Raw genomic sequence first — 17067 nt, 5'->3', positions numbered from 1 at the left:
GGGACTGCTGCCTTAGTGATTACTCGTATTCAGTACTATAAATACTCCCCATTCTCTTTTGCAAACACACAACAGTCTTCTGACTTACACACACCACTGAATACTTTCAAAATTTGCATTCTCTCTTGCTCTCTTGCTCTCTTGCTCTTTTGCTCTATTGTTGTTCTCTGCTTCTGCTTGTTATCAGCCGGCTGAAAGCCAAGGCCAATATAGTGTTACTACTTTGTCTTTGTATCTTGCTTTTGCTCTTTTACTGGTAAGTCTCCTATTTGATTTACAGTTTCCAAAACAACATGTTTTTATGTGTATTACACTTCCTCTTGTTTCTTTATGCTTCTACTTATGGTTCTGTTGTTCTCATTGCAACTAGCATGCCTCTGTGTAAGTTCATTGATGTGACTATCTTTTCTTTAATTCAGCATGCCTACTGCTTCCCTTATTTGTTTAATGCATGTTCCTCCTTACCCCTAACCCCAGTACATTATCGGCATGTAACCCTGCACCTTTTTGGGATGAAATATGTTGTGACTGTTTAAGTTCTGAAATGCTTTTCTCTGATGTCTATGTATGTGCAATTGTGCTCTTACATGTGAACTACTTGTCCCCATGTCCCCTATCCCCTGTTTGTGTTTGTTTTCCCTGAACTATGTGTGATATTTTGTTCTGAGATTGTCTTACTCATCTTCTTACAAAAACTGTCACACTCTTCTATTGTTTTTCTTTCAAGAACTGATTCTATATGGATCATTTTTAAAATTGTTTTCTCCTCCCAACTAATTTCTTAAAAAACTCTATCACACACTCTCACTACTCTTAGAAAATAGGTTCTGCCCCCTTTCGTGTAAGCATTGCTTTGGGTATCTCTGAATACCCACTGAACTTTGATGCACAAGGCTGGTAATTCCACACTGCACTTGTCCAATATTTTTGGTAAATATTTGGGTGCTGGTATTGGCTAGGGACCCAATGGGGCCCTAAGGAGATTTGCCGCACCTAGACCATGGCTGTGAAACTCGAAAGATGTGAGATTGGAAGATTGGACCTGGTTGAAGGATCCCTATAGAATAACTTCTTATTTTTCTTTATTATTGTAATTCAGCTATCATGGTTTGTAATAACTTGTAAACAACTGATTGGGGTTATAGTGAAATTGGGAGGGGTTACGCATGCTTAGTTTAAATAATGGGTAGAAAACATGCGTATACGACTTTACTTACTTATTTGTGCAATAAATATCCTGTATAGGACATGCATCTCATACAATTAGAGATCTTGTTTTTAGGCCCTTTATTTTCAGCCAGTTATCATACTCATTTTGTAATCATGATTCGTTAATAACCAAGTAATTGTCATAAAACTACTGCTGCATTCTCACTGGTATTTAGAAACCATGTTCTAGGACTTTTGTGTGCATTAGACACCATGTTACTTAGGGTTTTATTCTGTCCGAGTTGCAATTAGTTGAACGCCTCACCAGTATGGTTTAAACCGTTAATACAAGCTTGGTTAACTGCGTCCTTTTAAAACTAGGATTAAATATGCATGTTCACTCTTTAAGATAATTAGGCAACGCATACGACGCCTAGACAAACTTTAGGCCTAATAAGAATCGATTAATCATGTTCTTATCAGTTTAGGATTAACCAGCTTTTGTTTAATTTGAATTCTACCGCTTTCATTCTTGTTGTGACTCTCTGAAATTCACTCTTTTACTTATAATCCATCTCTATCTGGAAATAAGTTTTTTTGAAATCACATATCTACTCTCACTGATTTTTTTGATTGTTGCTCTATTAAGTTTTCAAATTGTTGGGCTACCTTTTCTGCCCAGAATCGTGTTGCTTTGATTTAAACTACTGTATTTTCAAGTCTTTACCTTTTCAAACCAGGTTTTAACAGTTCCCTTAGCTTTTTACTTACTCAACTACTGTCACTTATTCCTTTTCTTTAAAACTTTTATCCTTGAGATCTTAAATGTGTTAGAGACGTGCTAATACATGTTTATTGTGGAGGGATCTATGAGCCTTTATTTGTCTTTGTATGCTCCCTTATGTGCGGTCCTATTTGTTATGTATGTCTCTTAGTATTTTATCCTTTAAACCTGAGGGTTCAGCCTACTCCTTACCCTGTAGGATTAGTAGTCTCAATGCCTCCGAGACTGATAGGATTGGGGCGGGTAATAGCATGCAATAAGTAACGATACCATTTCGCGCTTTAATACCTTAACGGGGTGGGAAGGGTAGAATATGGATATGATGATCTTGCGCTAATATCACGTGTGACCCCTCTTTTGAGGAGTGATTACTGGATATTGCATTGAAGTGATCCATATTAATCATAAACCTAGGACCCCCTTCCCTTTATTTGCTTTCATCTCTTCTTGTAAAACTCTTCAAATTCTTTTTCATAAATTTCTGCCCTCTCTACTTGCCTTCAAAAGTTTTCAACCTAATTGCAATATTATATGCGAGTCCTTATTTGAGCCTTGATTGTTTACTTGTAAAGTCACAATTGTAGCATGGCCGGGAACCACACTTGTGGATCCTGAGGGGTGCCTAACACCTTCCCCTCGGGATAATTTCTAGCCCTTACCCTAATCTCTGGTCTCTTCATCTCAAATTCTTTCTTAAAGTGTCCTAATGCACTATAATCATTAGGTGGCGACTCTTCAACTTCTAAACCCAATTCTTGAAAGGGAATAGAGTTGTCCTCCCAATGTCGTATACCCGATTTTGACCCACGCGTAGAAAAAGGGGGTGTCGACAATAATCATCTGAAGGTGATGCCCCCCAGTATTCGAGATTGATTGAAAAGAAACCTTGGATACTGTTGAGTTTTCCTTAGGTAGCACATAGTTGTTGCCTCGTTAAAAACCTTGCCGGTAAAATCCATTTGGGACAAAATCCGATCTAAGGGAAAAAGAGTGCAACACATGCTTTAAAACCTAAGGTTTTCGTGTAAAAAATGATGCATTCCAGATCGTATGCGTTCGATCGAAAACATGTAATAAGTTAGTTTTTAAACTCAAATGGACAAAAAGGATAAAGTCATACCTTAGTAGTAGTATCGTTTGAGCAATGATATGCTCCAATTGTTTGGCAGTTGTTGACCTTCCATTGTGCTAAGTTTGTAAGATCCTTTACCTACAACTCCGAGGACTCGGTACAGTCCTTCCCAATTCGGGCCTAGTTTCCCTTCATTTGGGTTTCGAGTATTGATGGTGACTTTCCGTAGGACTAAGTCCCCGATTCCAAAATGTCGAAGGTTGGTTCTTCTATTGTAGTATCTTTCCATCCTTTACTTTTGCGCGGCCATCCAAACAAGCGTCGCTTCTCACTTTTCATCTAATAACTCGAGGCTAGCATTCATGGCCTCGTGGTTTGACTCCTCCGATGCATGTCGAAACCTGGCGCTGGGTTCCCCGACCTCGACGGGGATGAGGGCCTCGAAACCATATACTAGAGAAAACGGGATGGCCCCCGTGCTAGACTTTGATGTTTTCCAATATGCTCAAAGAACCTCGGGTAAAACTTCTCTCCATTTTCCATTTGCATCGCCTAACCTTTTCTTCAGGTTTTGAATGATAGTTTTGTTTGTTGACTTGGCCTGTCCATTTCCAGACAGATGGTATGGTGTTGATAAAATCCTCTTTATTTTATGTGCTCGAAGAACTCCGTTACCTTGTTGTCGATGAATTGATTTCCATTGTCACATACAATCTCGGCGGGTATCCCGAATCGACATATGATGTGGTCCCAGATAAAGTCAATAACTTCCTTTTCTCGGACCTTCTCGAAGGCTTGTGCTTTCACCCACTTAGAAAAATAATCAATCATAAATAAAATAAACTTAGCTTTACCTGGGGTCGTTGGTAAGGGACCAACTATGTCCATTCCCCATTTTATAAAGGCCACGGGGATAGGACTAAATGTAGTTGTTCTCTGGGCTGATGGATCATCGGTGCAAATTGGTGACACTTATTGCATTTTCTGACAAATTCCTTAGTATCTTTCTCCATGCTATCCAAGTAGTAACCTGCTCTTATAATTTTGTGGACCAAAGACTCGGCATCGGAATGGTTCCTGCAAGTGCCTTCGTGGATTTCTCGAAGGACATAATTGGTGTCCCCTGGCCCCAAGCATACCGCCAATGGTCCATCGAAAGTTCTTCGGTACAATATTCCATCTTCATCTAATGCAAACCTAGCACCCTTGGCTTGTAAGTCCCTCAATTCGTTGTGGTCCGATGGGAGTTTTCCACTCTTCAAATAGTCGATATAGTTATTCCTCCAGTCACATGTTAAACTCGTTGAATTTATCTCGTCATGACCCTCTTCAACCATAGACCTCAATAATTGGACGACAGTCCCCGGGACGATGTCATTTTCTTAGATCGAGGATCCCAGGTTAACAAGTGCATCAGCCTCGCTATTTTGTTCTCAAGGAACATGATCCAGAGTCCACTTATTGAAGCGGTGCAAAGTCACATGTAGCTTATCCAAGTATCGTTGCATTCTATCTTCTCGAACCTCGAACTTTTATTTACTTGGTTTAGCACCAATAGAGAATCGCACTTGGCCTCGATGACCTTTGCTCCCAAGCTTTTAGCTAACTTGAGACCTGCAATCATGGCCTCATACTCGGCCTCGTTGTTAGTTAATCTTGGAGTTTTGATAGATTGCCTAATGGTATCATCCTTGGGCGGTTTTAAGACAATGCCGATCCCAAACCCCTTCACATTTGAGGCACCATCCACGAAGAGGGTCCATACCCCCGATGCTATACCCGAGCTTAGCAAGAGTTCTTTCTCCACTTCGAGTATGAGGGTCGGTGTAAAATCAGCCATGAAGTCAACTAGGATTTGAGACTTGATGGCCGTTCGGGGTTGATATTCGATATTGTACCTGCTAAGTTCGACGACCCATTTGGCCAATCGGCCCGATAGCTCGGGCTTATGTAAAACATTTCGAAGGGCGTAGGTGGTTAATACACATATAAAATGACATTGAAAATATGGTTTTAATTTTCGAGATACGCTTATCAATGTAAGTGCTAATTTTTCTAAGTGAGGGTACCTAGTTTCAGCATATCCTAGAGTTCGACTTACGTAATAAACAGGAAATTGCGTACCTTGCTCTTCTCGAACTAATACCCCACTTACCGCTATCTCGGACACTGCCAAGTATAGGTAATGCTTTTCATCTACCTTCGAGGTGTGGAGCAAAGGCGGGCTCGATAAGTATCACTTTAATTCTTCTAAGGCTTGCTGACATTTTGGGGTCCACGCGAAATTCCTTTTCTTTTTGATCAAGTAAAAGAACCGGTGACTCCGATCCGATGACCTCGAAATGAATCGACCCAAGGCAGTTGTTACCCTGTTAGCCTTTGCACGGCCTTCACACTATCCACGATCGTGATATCCTCTATAGCCTTGATCTTATCGGGGTTGATTTCGATACCCCAATTTGACACCATGAAGCCGAGAAACTTACCTGAGCCGGCTCTGAAGGCACATTTCTCCGGGTTAAGCTTCATGTTATATTGCCTCAAAATTTTGAAGGTTTCCTACAAATAAACTAAATGGTCCTATGCGCGTAGGGACTTAACCAACATATCATCAATATAAACTTCCATCGTTTTACCTATTTGTTCTTCAAGCATTTTGTTAACTAGGCGTTGGTGTGTAGCCCCTGCATTTTTTAGCCCGAATCGTATTACATTGTAATAATAAGTCCCAAATTTAGTAATAAACAAAGTCTTTTCCTGGTCCCTAGGGTTCATCTGAATCTAATTGTACTCGGAGTAGGCGTCGAGAAAAGTTAGGATCTCGTGGCCGGCCGTGGCATCAATCATACGATCGATGTTGGACAGTAGGAAAGAATCTTTTGGACATGCTTGATTCAAGTCCTTATAGTCTATACACATTCTAAGTTTGTTTCCTTTTTTAGGAACTACAATTACATTGGCTAACCACTCGGGGTACTTTACCTCCCGTATAGATCCTATTTTAAGAAGTTTGGTTACCTCGTCCTTTATGAAAGCATGCTTTACCTCGGAATGAGGCCTCCTTTTTTATTTTACCGGTTTGAACCTGGGATCAGTGCTTAGCCGATGCGTGGTGATTTCCGGTGGAATCCCTGTCATATCTAAATGGGACAAAGCAAAGCAATCCACATTACCAATAAGAAATTGAATGAGTTTTTTTTCTAAGTTCGGGGGTCAATCCCGTCCCCAGGTATACCTTTTTCTCGGGCATGTATTCGATCAAAATGACCTGCTCCAGCTCCTCGATAGTCGATTTGGTTGCATTGGATTCTTCGAGAAAGACAAAGGTTCGGGGAGTAAGGAAATCCTCATCTTCATCTTTAATTACCTGTTGCCCCGGTTCTATCGAGGCTGGAGGCGATGATTACTATTTGGCCGCTTGTTTACCTCTGATGCTCAATTTCTCCGAGGTCGAGGGCTCTAGAGTCGGAACCACTTCCTCGATTGCAAACATCTCCTTTGCAGCATATTGCTCCCTGTAGACTGGTTTTACTCCTTCCTCTGTTGGGAACATTATCATCTGGTGAAGAGTTGAAGGCACTGCCATCATGTTGTGTATCCATGGTCTCTCGAGGAGTGCATTACACCTCATGTCACCCTCTATGACATGGAACTTCGTATCTTGTATAGTCCCGGCTATGTTTACTGGCAAGATAATTTCTCCTTTTGTTGTTTCACTTGCCGTGTTGAAGCCATTCAGGACCCGAGATGCAGGTACGATCTGATCTTGTAGGCCGAGTTGTTCCACGACCCTCGATCTAATTATGTTTACTGAGCTACCTGGATCCACTAAAACACGTTTAGCTTGAATTTTATTCAAAAGGATAGAGATTACTAGTGCATCGTTGTGAGGCTGAGATATGCCTTCTGCTTCCTTGTCACAGAATGATAAGACGTCCTCGGGCACATAGCTCCGAGTCCATTTTTCTCTAGTGATTGATACTTTAGTGTGCTTGAACACAGGTCTTTGACGGACATCGACTCTACCAATAATCATGTGGATTACATATTGTGGTTCTTTTTGTTCATTTTTCCTTACATCTCCCTCCCTGAAGTGATTCTTGGCCGATCACTTAGGAATTCTCGAAGGTGGCCCTCGTTGAACAAACGAGCCACTTCTTCCCTTAGCTGTCTGCAATCTTCTGTTAAATGACCATGTGTGTCATGATACTTGCACATCAAGTTCAGGTTTCTTTGAGAAGGATCGGTCTGTATAGGCTTGGGCCACTTGGTATCTTTGATTTTCCCAACAGCTGAGACAATCCCCGACGCATATATGCTGAAGTTGTAATCTGATAATCGGGGAGCCTATGCGGGGTCAACATGTTTATCGAACCCGCTCTTAATCATGAGTCCCCGAGAACTTTGACCTCGATCATTTCTCCTATCGCTCTGAGGAGCATTGCGGCTCGGTCCGTTGTTCCGTTGATCGGCATATAGCTGATACCGTTCTTTGTTGAATCTTGATTCCCGATCTGTATTCCTCGGGGGCTTGACTGTGAATCTGCTAGGATGAACTAAGCTCGAGGGGGCTCCCAACTGGTCGTCCTCGACCCTAATTTTTTACTGGTAACGATTATGCACATCCGACCATGTCACAGCTGGATATTCGATCAAGTTCTTCTTTAGTTGTCGGACGCAATCGAGCTCCTTTAATTCAAACCTTACATAAAGGCCTGCACTGCCCAGTCATCGGAGACTTGCGGCAATTCCATTCTTTCCATCTAAAACCTGGACACGAACTCCCTTAACATCTCATTGTTCCTTTGTTTTATTTTGAAGATGTCTGATTTTCTCATGGTCATCTTTATGGCCTCGACGTATGCCTTCATGAAGGCATCTGCTAACATAGCAAACGAGTCAATAGAGTTGGGAGCTAAGTAGTAATACCAAATCATATCTCCTTTTGATAGTGTTTCCCCAAATTTTTTCAATAATACTGAATCGATTTCATCGTTATTCAAGTCATTTCCTTTGATTCCACAAGTGTATGAAGTAATATGCTCGTTAGGGTTGGTTGCCCTGTTATATTTAGGTATATCGGGCATGCGAAACTTCTTTGGAATGGGCATCGGAGCCGCACTCGGGGGGAATGGTTTTTGTATGAACTTCTTGGTATCTAAACCTTTCAGGACCGGAGGTGCCCAGGTATTTAATCAACTCGGAAGTTGTAAGTCTCCACCTTTTGTCATTTTCCTTGTAAGCACGTGATTTTTGCTTCACGAGCAATCACTCCAAAAGGAAAACAAAAAAATAAAGATAGTGACAAATGACCCCGCGGTATAAATTTTTCATGACATGTATTGCTATTCATTTGTGGGCCTGTCCATTTTGCATTTAATCATTATCAAACAAAATACAAAAAATATGCGTCATTAAAAGAAAATTCAAAATATATATATGTGCATCGTTCGTTCTAGGTTGTGAGTTAACTTACTTAAACATTTTAATTTGGTGTGATAATTATGTTGAGGTGCTACATTGTTATTTGTTTTAATTTCATTTGTTTTATTATTTATTTTGCTATTTTTCATTTTTTTTAAAATTGAAAAACAAAAGGAAAAGAGTTAAAAATCGGTTTGGGCCCAAAAATAAGACAAAAACAGGCCCAAACCAGCACTCAAGTCCGGTCCAAACCAGGCCTACCCTGACCACCTCCCGAAACGACGCCGTTTCAGGAAAATCGATCTGAGCCATCCAAGCCTCTTGATCCAACGGTCCACATACGCACCCGTGACCCGACCTGGTTAGCCGGTCCAACCCAATCCTCACTTAAACCAACCCCGTTTAACTACCAAATGACCCCGTCTCATTTCTCACCATCAGATCCAAGCCGTTGAGATCATCTGATCTAACGGCTCAGATACAATCCCCTACTCCGTATATAAACCCTCTATCACTCCCCACGCCCCCTATCCGAACCCCCCCTTCATCTTCATCGTCCCCAAGCTCAAACACTGAAACCCCAAACCCTAGCAAGCTGCCCTAGCTTCCCTTTCACCAGAACCCGGCGGCACGAACGCCGGTGACCACCTCCTGAACACCCTAAGTCCCCCTCACTCTCCTGAACATGGATCTGCTATCCATTTGCCTCGAATCACTTTCTTTCGTCTCGAATCTTCATTTGAAGATTTGAGTCGAACCCGGACCTATGCCAAATTACCCCATCTTCATACCAGACACTCCCTGACCCTCCTCGTGACCAAACCAAGCTCGGTTTGGTCCGAATCTACCCACAACTCCTAAAAAACCAGATCTGAAAATCCAGACCTTAGAACACATGCACCTGGGGAATCCGGCCGGTCATGAAAGGGGTTTGAGGTTTAATGGATCTTAACCAAGGTGTTCTCATGTGAGAACACCCTGGTTAAAATTTGTTCGGCCTCAAATGGTCAGAGTTGAGTCAGATTTGGGTCGTTTTGATTTCAAACTTTTTCGGTAAGTTTTCTTTTCTCTTTGTTTAGTTCTAATTAAGTTGTCAGCATGCTTCGTTGTGTTTGTTTGTTATTTTGTTATTTTTCATTTGGATTTCTTCCATCTCTGTAAAGACCTTTATTTGGTCGTTTGTTTTTATGTGTGTGTTCTAAATGTACCCTGTGATATACATGTTCGTCGATTAGATTAATCGTCAAATAAGTTAACTTATATAGGTTCCTAGTGATTGACCAAGTTGTCCGAAGCCCTTTAGGTCCCTGTATGCGTTTGTTTATTTGAACGACTGATCATTACCTGTTATAATTAGTATAGTCGACTCGATAAATGTCGTCGATTAGTTCTCTATAATTGATGGATCAAATAAGCTAATAATTTCACGTGACTAATTGAACCTTGTCACTAACTGAATGCCCCAGCATTGTCTGAAATGAGTTTGTTTGCATTGCAAAAATGACTGAAAAGGTTCAGTCCACGGCAGTCCTGAAATTGAACTTTCAGAAGTTCAAAAATGCCCTGATGCTGCAATAGGCAGGGCAGTAATAATCAAGGGTTAACAAGGGTATTCTGGGGTTTGAAAAGAACAGAAAAGGTTTAGTTTAAACAAGTTGACAAGTATGATACTAATTAGGATTAAACTAATACCAATGGGGAATAAGACACGAGAGTATGGGTTTAAAATAAATACTTAAAGTGAACCCATAACTTTTGATTAAACAAAAAACCAGGCGTGGGGAACAGGGGGCTGGCACCAAAAGATGCTTAGGCATGGGTTTAAAAGAGTATGGGCAGACTGCAAGTTGCAGCATGAAGGCAGCTTAACTGCACTGGGTCATTTGGCTTATAAATAAGCTGTTTTAGAACATAAGAAGGGGCTGGAATTTTTAGTCTTGAGACTGGAACTTTTAGTTTGAAGAGAGGTCTACTGAGTTTAAAGAAAACTGAAAAAACATAAGGTAGTTTCCAAAAATATTGTAACCAAACACTATCTGAAAGTTGTATAAGAATTCATATTGGTCAAGCTGCCTTGGCCAAGTTCTGTTATTTGCATTGACTGAGCTGTTTGTGGTTTGAACTGTTGGTGTTGCTGCATTGAGTACCCTGTTACTGCTGTTTGTTTCATCACTCTTTCACTGGGATTGCTCATTTGGTACTCGACTATCTGTTGGCTCTTTTTGTTCTGGGAAATATTGCTGGTTGTCTGTGGGCTGCGGAAAACACTTGGATTTTTGATTTGTTGCTGTGTTGTTGCTGTGTATCTGCTGTTGCTGTGTGTGCTACATACTGCCCAGCTGACCATTCCTTTCTTCTTTTCATTCTCTATACCAGGTACACGACTGATACACTGCCAATGTAACTTGAAAGTTGAGCATGAATACAAAAGAAAGGAGTTGAAGTTATTTATTTTCATATGTAGCCTGTATATTGAACATTATATGGTGTATAATAGTTTACATTTTTGCCTGGATAGTAGAGGTAGTCCTCCTACATAATGAATGTCGATGTATGGCAACTTAATAGCATATTGTGTATATAGGCTGGTAGATAAAAGGATTGACAGTGTAGATAGGCTATACCTTAGACTTTAGCTATGTTTGTGATTAGTATATCCTTTAATGCATGTTAAGTATGAAACTATCCCTTGTTAGTTAATCTTATTTCCCTTGATAAGCTGCCTCGTTATAACTGGCAAACCATACCTTTTGGAACAAACAGCACAAGTCTACACTTTAACCTTACAAATATCAAGCCCAAATCGAATGAGCTAAACAGGCCATCATCGGAAAAGCAGTGGCCCAGGTCCGGCCAATACTGTATGGGCTGGGTTTGGGCCCATAGTGTCCATACGGCTGTCCATGTATGCGGTCGGGCTTCAGATTTTGCGAAAGCATTCGGGACTCCGCTATAAATAACCTGCAAACATGTAACTAAGTAGGATCATTGCTTTCATTAGTAGAGACAAACGTAATAGAAAAATGTAGTCACTATAGGTTTATCCTTTAAAAATAAAAATAAGACGAGCCTCGCCAAATAAATCACACATCGCCGGGGCCCTCAATAAAATGCATAACCATTGACTAGACTTTGGATTTGGCCGTTTAGTAAAATTCCACGGTCCTACCCAAAATAAATACGCTAGTCGCTTTAGGCGCGCCTTTAATAATTTAATTTCCTTAAACTCGGGTGCACATTGATGTGACCCAAATCCAAATCTCAACGGAGTCAAAGTGTGTCGACGACCACGGGTACATTGATTGTAACGCGGTTCGAGATACATTTTCACAACGTTGCAATTCTTGATAAAAACAGTAAATGATAAAAGCGGTTAAAAGTTAAATTTTGCACATAAGTTCACACTTGTATAAAATCAGATAATCAAGCCGAATATAACAGTTGAGCGACCGTGCTAGAACCACGGAACTCGGGAATGCCTAACACCTTCTCCCGGGTTAACAGAATTCCTTATCCGGATTTCTGGTACGCAGACTGTAATATGGAGTCATTCTTTTCCTCGATTCGGGATTAAAATTGGTGACTTGGGACACCCTAAATCTCCCAAGTGGCGACTCTGAAATAAATAAACCAATCCCGTTTCGATTGTCCTTTAATTGGAAAAACTCCCTTGCGCCCTCTCGGGTGCGGAAAAAGGAGGTGTGACAGCTCTGGCGACTCCACTGGGGACTTGAACCCAGAACCACTGGTTCAGGGTTAAGAATTCGAGCTTAGAATAATTGTTGTTATTTGGCTTTATTTATTATCTGATTTTTACATGATATATGCTTAATGTGCTAAATGATGCTTTTACCGCTTTAATATTATCTGAATTGTGTATATAAAACTGCTACGAAACCCTTCTTTCTGAGTCTTCTGAATTTATGGTGTACACGTGCGCGTGACCCACCTTTCTGTTAAAGTCATACCAAATAAGACGGAGTTGGGACAAGTAACTAGGCCGGGCAGACTTTCGTGCTCCCGGTACGTTGCCCCCGCTTCGGCTCAAACTGTCCGTTTGGGTAAGCCAGGTTTAGAACAATCAACCTCAGGTTTACACTTAGAATAACCCAGCCATATACCGGATCCCTAGTAGGAACGTTTATTTGCATCACGTGCATTTGGACTTAGGGGACTCAACACAGGGGTTGGGTCTGTCTAAGACAGGTGAACCCGGAATAAAAAGACCATCCTGATGCATCCTACTTGCTATATGTGCATTCATTTGCCTCGAACATGCTTGCTGACCGGCTTAAATGAAATCATGGTAAGAGCTGAGGAATAAAATGGGTTTTTTTTCATAATAAAATATAGTTTTCAAATCTTGAAATCTTGAAATAAAGGTATTTAATCTTGAAAGGTATTTAATCTTGAAAATAGTTTGAAAAAACTCCCAAAAAATAGTTTTAAATCTGGAAATAGTTTTTGACTGAAAATGATTGGAGTATGTTTTCAAAATGAGTCTTGACTTTATTAAATTAAAATTTCAGATACAAAATGAGCACCACACAAAACCCCTCCTCCGCAAATACAGAAGAGTTTCTATTCCAGCTTCAAATGTGGTGGTGTGAATTAGGCGAAGATGGTCAAAAGTGGGTCATCAAGCATTTGGGAAATCTCCCGGACATTATGAAAGTTAAACCCCGTGAGGATCTGATTGCGGCATTAGTAACTTTTTGGGACCCTGTTCACAATGTCTTTCGTTTCTCTGACTTCGAGCTCACTCCTACATTAGAGGAGATAGCTGGATATGTTGGTTTTGACGGAAGTTTAAGGAATCAAAGCTTGATATTCACAAAGGCTCCCTCGGTACATCGATTCTTCGGTCTTCTGAACATCAGCAGTCAAATCAGGAAAAGCAATGTCGTCAACGGATGTTGTTCTTTCAACTTTTTGTATTCAAGGTTCGGAAAGTCAGATGGGTTCGAAATTCATGAGAAAGGCCTTACTAACAAACAAGACAAAGACGCATGGCAGGTTCACCGTCGTTTCGCCTTCATGGTGGCTTTTCTAGGAATCATGGTCTTCCCGAACAAAGAACGAACAATTGATATTCGCACCGCAAAAGTTGTGCAAATCCTCACCACCAAGGAAAACCACACCCTTGTCCCCATCATTCTCTCAAACATTTATCGGGCTTTGACTTTATGTAAAGCAGGAGCGAAAGTCTTCGAAGGATGCAAAATTTTGTTACAAATGTGGTTGATTGAACATCTCCAACAACAGCCCAAGATCATACAGTATGGGCCAAGCAACGATAATTACGTCGAGGGTTATGAGGAAAGAGTGAAAAATTATCAGGTTCCAGAAGGGATAGAAGCATGGGTATCTCAGCTAAGGGCTCTAACGGCAAATCAAATTGAATGGACTCTAGGATGGCTACCGATGAGGGAAGTGATACATATGTCAAACTCAAATAGTTATCTTCTACTATTGGGATTGAGAAGCATCCAGCCATACGCGCCATTGAGAGTCCTAAGACAACTAGGAAGATATCAAGTAGTTCCTGATGATGAAGATTTGAGTACGCAAGAAATCGAATTACACCCAGAGGCCACTATTCCTGAGGCGTTACTTCAGCAGATGTGGAATGGATATGTCGATACTTAAAAAGCGATACTCAAGTCCCAGACACTACAAAGGGTGAGATAAATCCTGGATATGCAAGGTGGTTCGAGAAACGGTCTCGCGTGGATGATGTACCAGAACCTGAGCTGAGAAGGCCAACTAAAAGACCCCATATTCAAAACTTTAATGATAAGATCCAAGAGCGGTTGATCTGGGGAGAAAAAGAGAAGGGGTACAAAGCAACTATCCATGCCCTCAAGGAAAATCTAAGGAACCTCAGTCTGGAGAAGGATTTGCAAGCACAAGAAGCTGAAGGCGAGAAGAAGAGCCTAGCCTGTGAGAATGAAAGTCTTCGTGTTCGATTTCTGAAAATGAAAAAAGCTTCTGAAACGCCAATGAGGAATTGGAAGGATCAAAAAACCATCGCCAATCTTTTTGAAAGAATGCAAGATTATGATTCCATTCTTGCTGCAAAAGAAAGGGCATTGAGCAAAGCAAAAGAAAGGATCCAACAATTAAATGAAGAAGCCAGATCTAATAAGGAACGCCAAGATAGGCAATCCGAGAAAGACAAGGCACAATTCAAGAAGGAAAAAGACCATTGGACACAATTAAAAGACCAACTTCGTGCACAACTAGAAGAAGCAAGAAGATACAGAGCGCATCAACAAGCAGACACTGATAGAGAAAGAGCGCAGATAAGATTAGAGCAGGCCAGACTCCGAGCTCTATTAGAGTCATCCCTAGATCGTGAAGGCCGTATTCGAGATATAGCCACCACTCGCCAGCAGCAATTGTAGAATCAAGGCCAGCATCTCCAAGATTTCAGGGCACAGATCTACGACCTGGCGGTCTACACCTCTCAAAGTTATGTAAACTGCCAAGGAATGGATTATGGAAGGTTTACAGAGCATGCACCCACCTTTGCCCGTCATCTAGCAGTGGAGTTGGAAAGGATGTATCGAACATTGGGAGGTCATCCGGGTCAAGCCCCGCCTTGAGCAAATGATCTGATAATTTACAACACAAGTGGAAAGTGGGGCACGTTATGAGATGTTAAGAATTGTATCTGTTTATTTCAATTTGAATGTGTGTATTTCAAGACATTGTTTTACAAAGTTTTTTCAAATGTAATGCTTGTTCATCTTTTATAAATATTAGCCTCATGGCAGAACTACGCCTGGTCTGATTCACGCGGGGACGTGATACGTAGGCAATCCCCATAAGATTCGACCGCTTCTAATAAAGAAAGAAAAGAAAATACATAATAAAATAAAACACAGGGTTTTTTCCAAAATACTTAAAAGGGGGGACGAATGAGCAAACCGGGATGATGCATGTTGTTTGAAGCAAAGCATGTAAAAACGGTTAACTGCCTAGGTGCATTGCATCCTCTGTATGTTATGATCAAATCTGTTAAACTCTAACGCTAACAAAGTTTGTTGCTGTCTGATTCAGACAAGTTAGTTGTTAAAGAACTCTGGCAATACACTCCTACCAAACCAGATCCAAAGGACCGGTAGCAACAAGCATGACTACTTCAGAGAATAGTAATGAGGAAGAAAGGCCAATGATCCAGTTGCTAAAAGAAGCGATGGAAAAGATCGAAAGGATGGGACTAGAGATGAATGCAATGCAGCTAGCCCTAGCCAAAACACAAAAAAGCCCTGAAACACTGGGACACATGCCGGAATACCCTCACTCTGGCCCTTCCACAAGCCGCCCAAATCCCCTTTATCATCAAGAAAGAAGCCCTCATGATTCCCAAGCTCCACCACCCCATCAACCTCTCCCAACACCCAATATTCCCATTTTTGTGGGACCAACCTCAGCCCCTTTGCAAAGAACGACCAGTGAGCCATTGTTTCAGGCTCACGATTACACAATACTATCCCCCCGAGCCTACGTTTCATGCACCCGAACCACAGGCTTACAATCCACATTTGGAAGTACCGGCAGAGGTTGAGAAGCCGGTTAAGGCCCCTGAACAGGATGAAGTGTTGAGAAAGTTCAAAAGTCTGGAGCAGTCCTTCAGGAACTTGCACGGATTGGGTAATCAAATCAGTGTAGCATACAAAGATCTGTGTCCTTTCCCAGACGTCCAACTCTCGGCTGGTTTTAAGATGCCTAAGTTTGATTTATATGAAGGGCACGGTGATCCCATGGCACATTTGCGGGGATTCTGTAGCAAAATGAGAGGGGCAGGCGGCAAGGATGAGCTGTTGATAGCTTATTTCGGCCAAAGTCTGAGCGGATCTGCACTAGAATGGTATACCAGGCAGGATTCCAGCAGGTGGTACACGTGGGATGACCTGGCGCAGGCTTTTGCAGGTCATTTCCAGTACAATCTGGAGATAGTCCCTGACCGTCTCACGTTATTGAGAACTGGGAAGAAACCCGGGGAAAGTTTTCGCGAGTTCGGGTTCCGCTGGAGAGAACAAGCAGCTAGAGTCGATCCTCCCATGAGAGAGGGAGAGATGGTGGACTATTTTTTGCAGACATTGGATCCAACCTACTTTGGTCACTTGGTGACAACGGTTGGAAAATCTTTCAACGAGGTGGTCAAGATAGGGGTCATGATAGAAGAGGGTTTGAGGTCTGACAAGATCTTGAACTATTCGGCACTCAAGGCCACAACCCAGGCCATTCAAAACGGCACGGGAGGTGCGTTGAGAAGAAAGAAAGAAGAGGTTGCCACGATCGAGGCAGGCAGTTGGTCCAGGGCTGGCAGGCCACACTACAACCAACCCAGACCTCACAGGTCAGAATACCCATACAGCCCACCACAAAATTTCTATCCACCTCGAGAACCACATTGTTCCGTACACCAAGCCCAGGCATACACTCAGCCTCCGGTTCGCCCACAATGGCGCGCACCGGCCCCCACAACACATACCCAGCTCCACATAATAACTACCCACCGCAAAACACCTGCCCTCCACCAAGGGCATATAGAAACCCTTCAGGGATAGGCTTTCGGGGAAATCCAGATGCTAGGAATAACAGGTTGCGGAAGCAGAGAACCTTCACG

The 17067-nt window shown here is 41.8% G+C and overlaps 1 protein-coding gene across 1 annotated transcript; it reads right to left on the bottom strand.

Moving 5' to 3' along the window:
* Positions 1 to 3901: 3901 nt before the first annotated feature.
* On the bottom strand, positions 3902 to 4342 carry LOC138886983 (uncharacterized). The gene has a single exon (XM_070168685.1). The coding sequence runs from the start codon at positions 4340 to 4342 to the stop codon at positions 3902 to 3904; it is 441 nt and encodes a 146-aa protein (XP_070024786.1).
* Between the last annotated feature and the right edge of the window lie 12725 nt (positions 4343 to 17067).

Source organism: Nicotiana sylvestris, chromosome 3, assembly GCF_000393655.2.
Source record: "Nicotiana sylvestris chromosome 3, ASM39365v2, whole genome shotgun sequence".
NCBI lineage: Eukaryota > Viridiplantae > Streptophyta > Magnoliopsida > Solanales > Solanaceae > Nicotiana > Nicotiana sylvestris.
The sequence above is the reverse complement of the archived record's forward strand: the minus strand, read 5'-3'. Positions and strand labels throughout refer to the sequence as shown.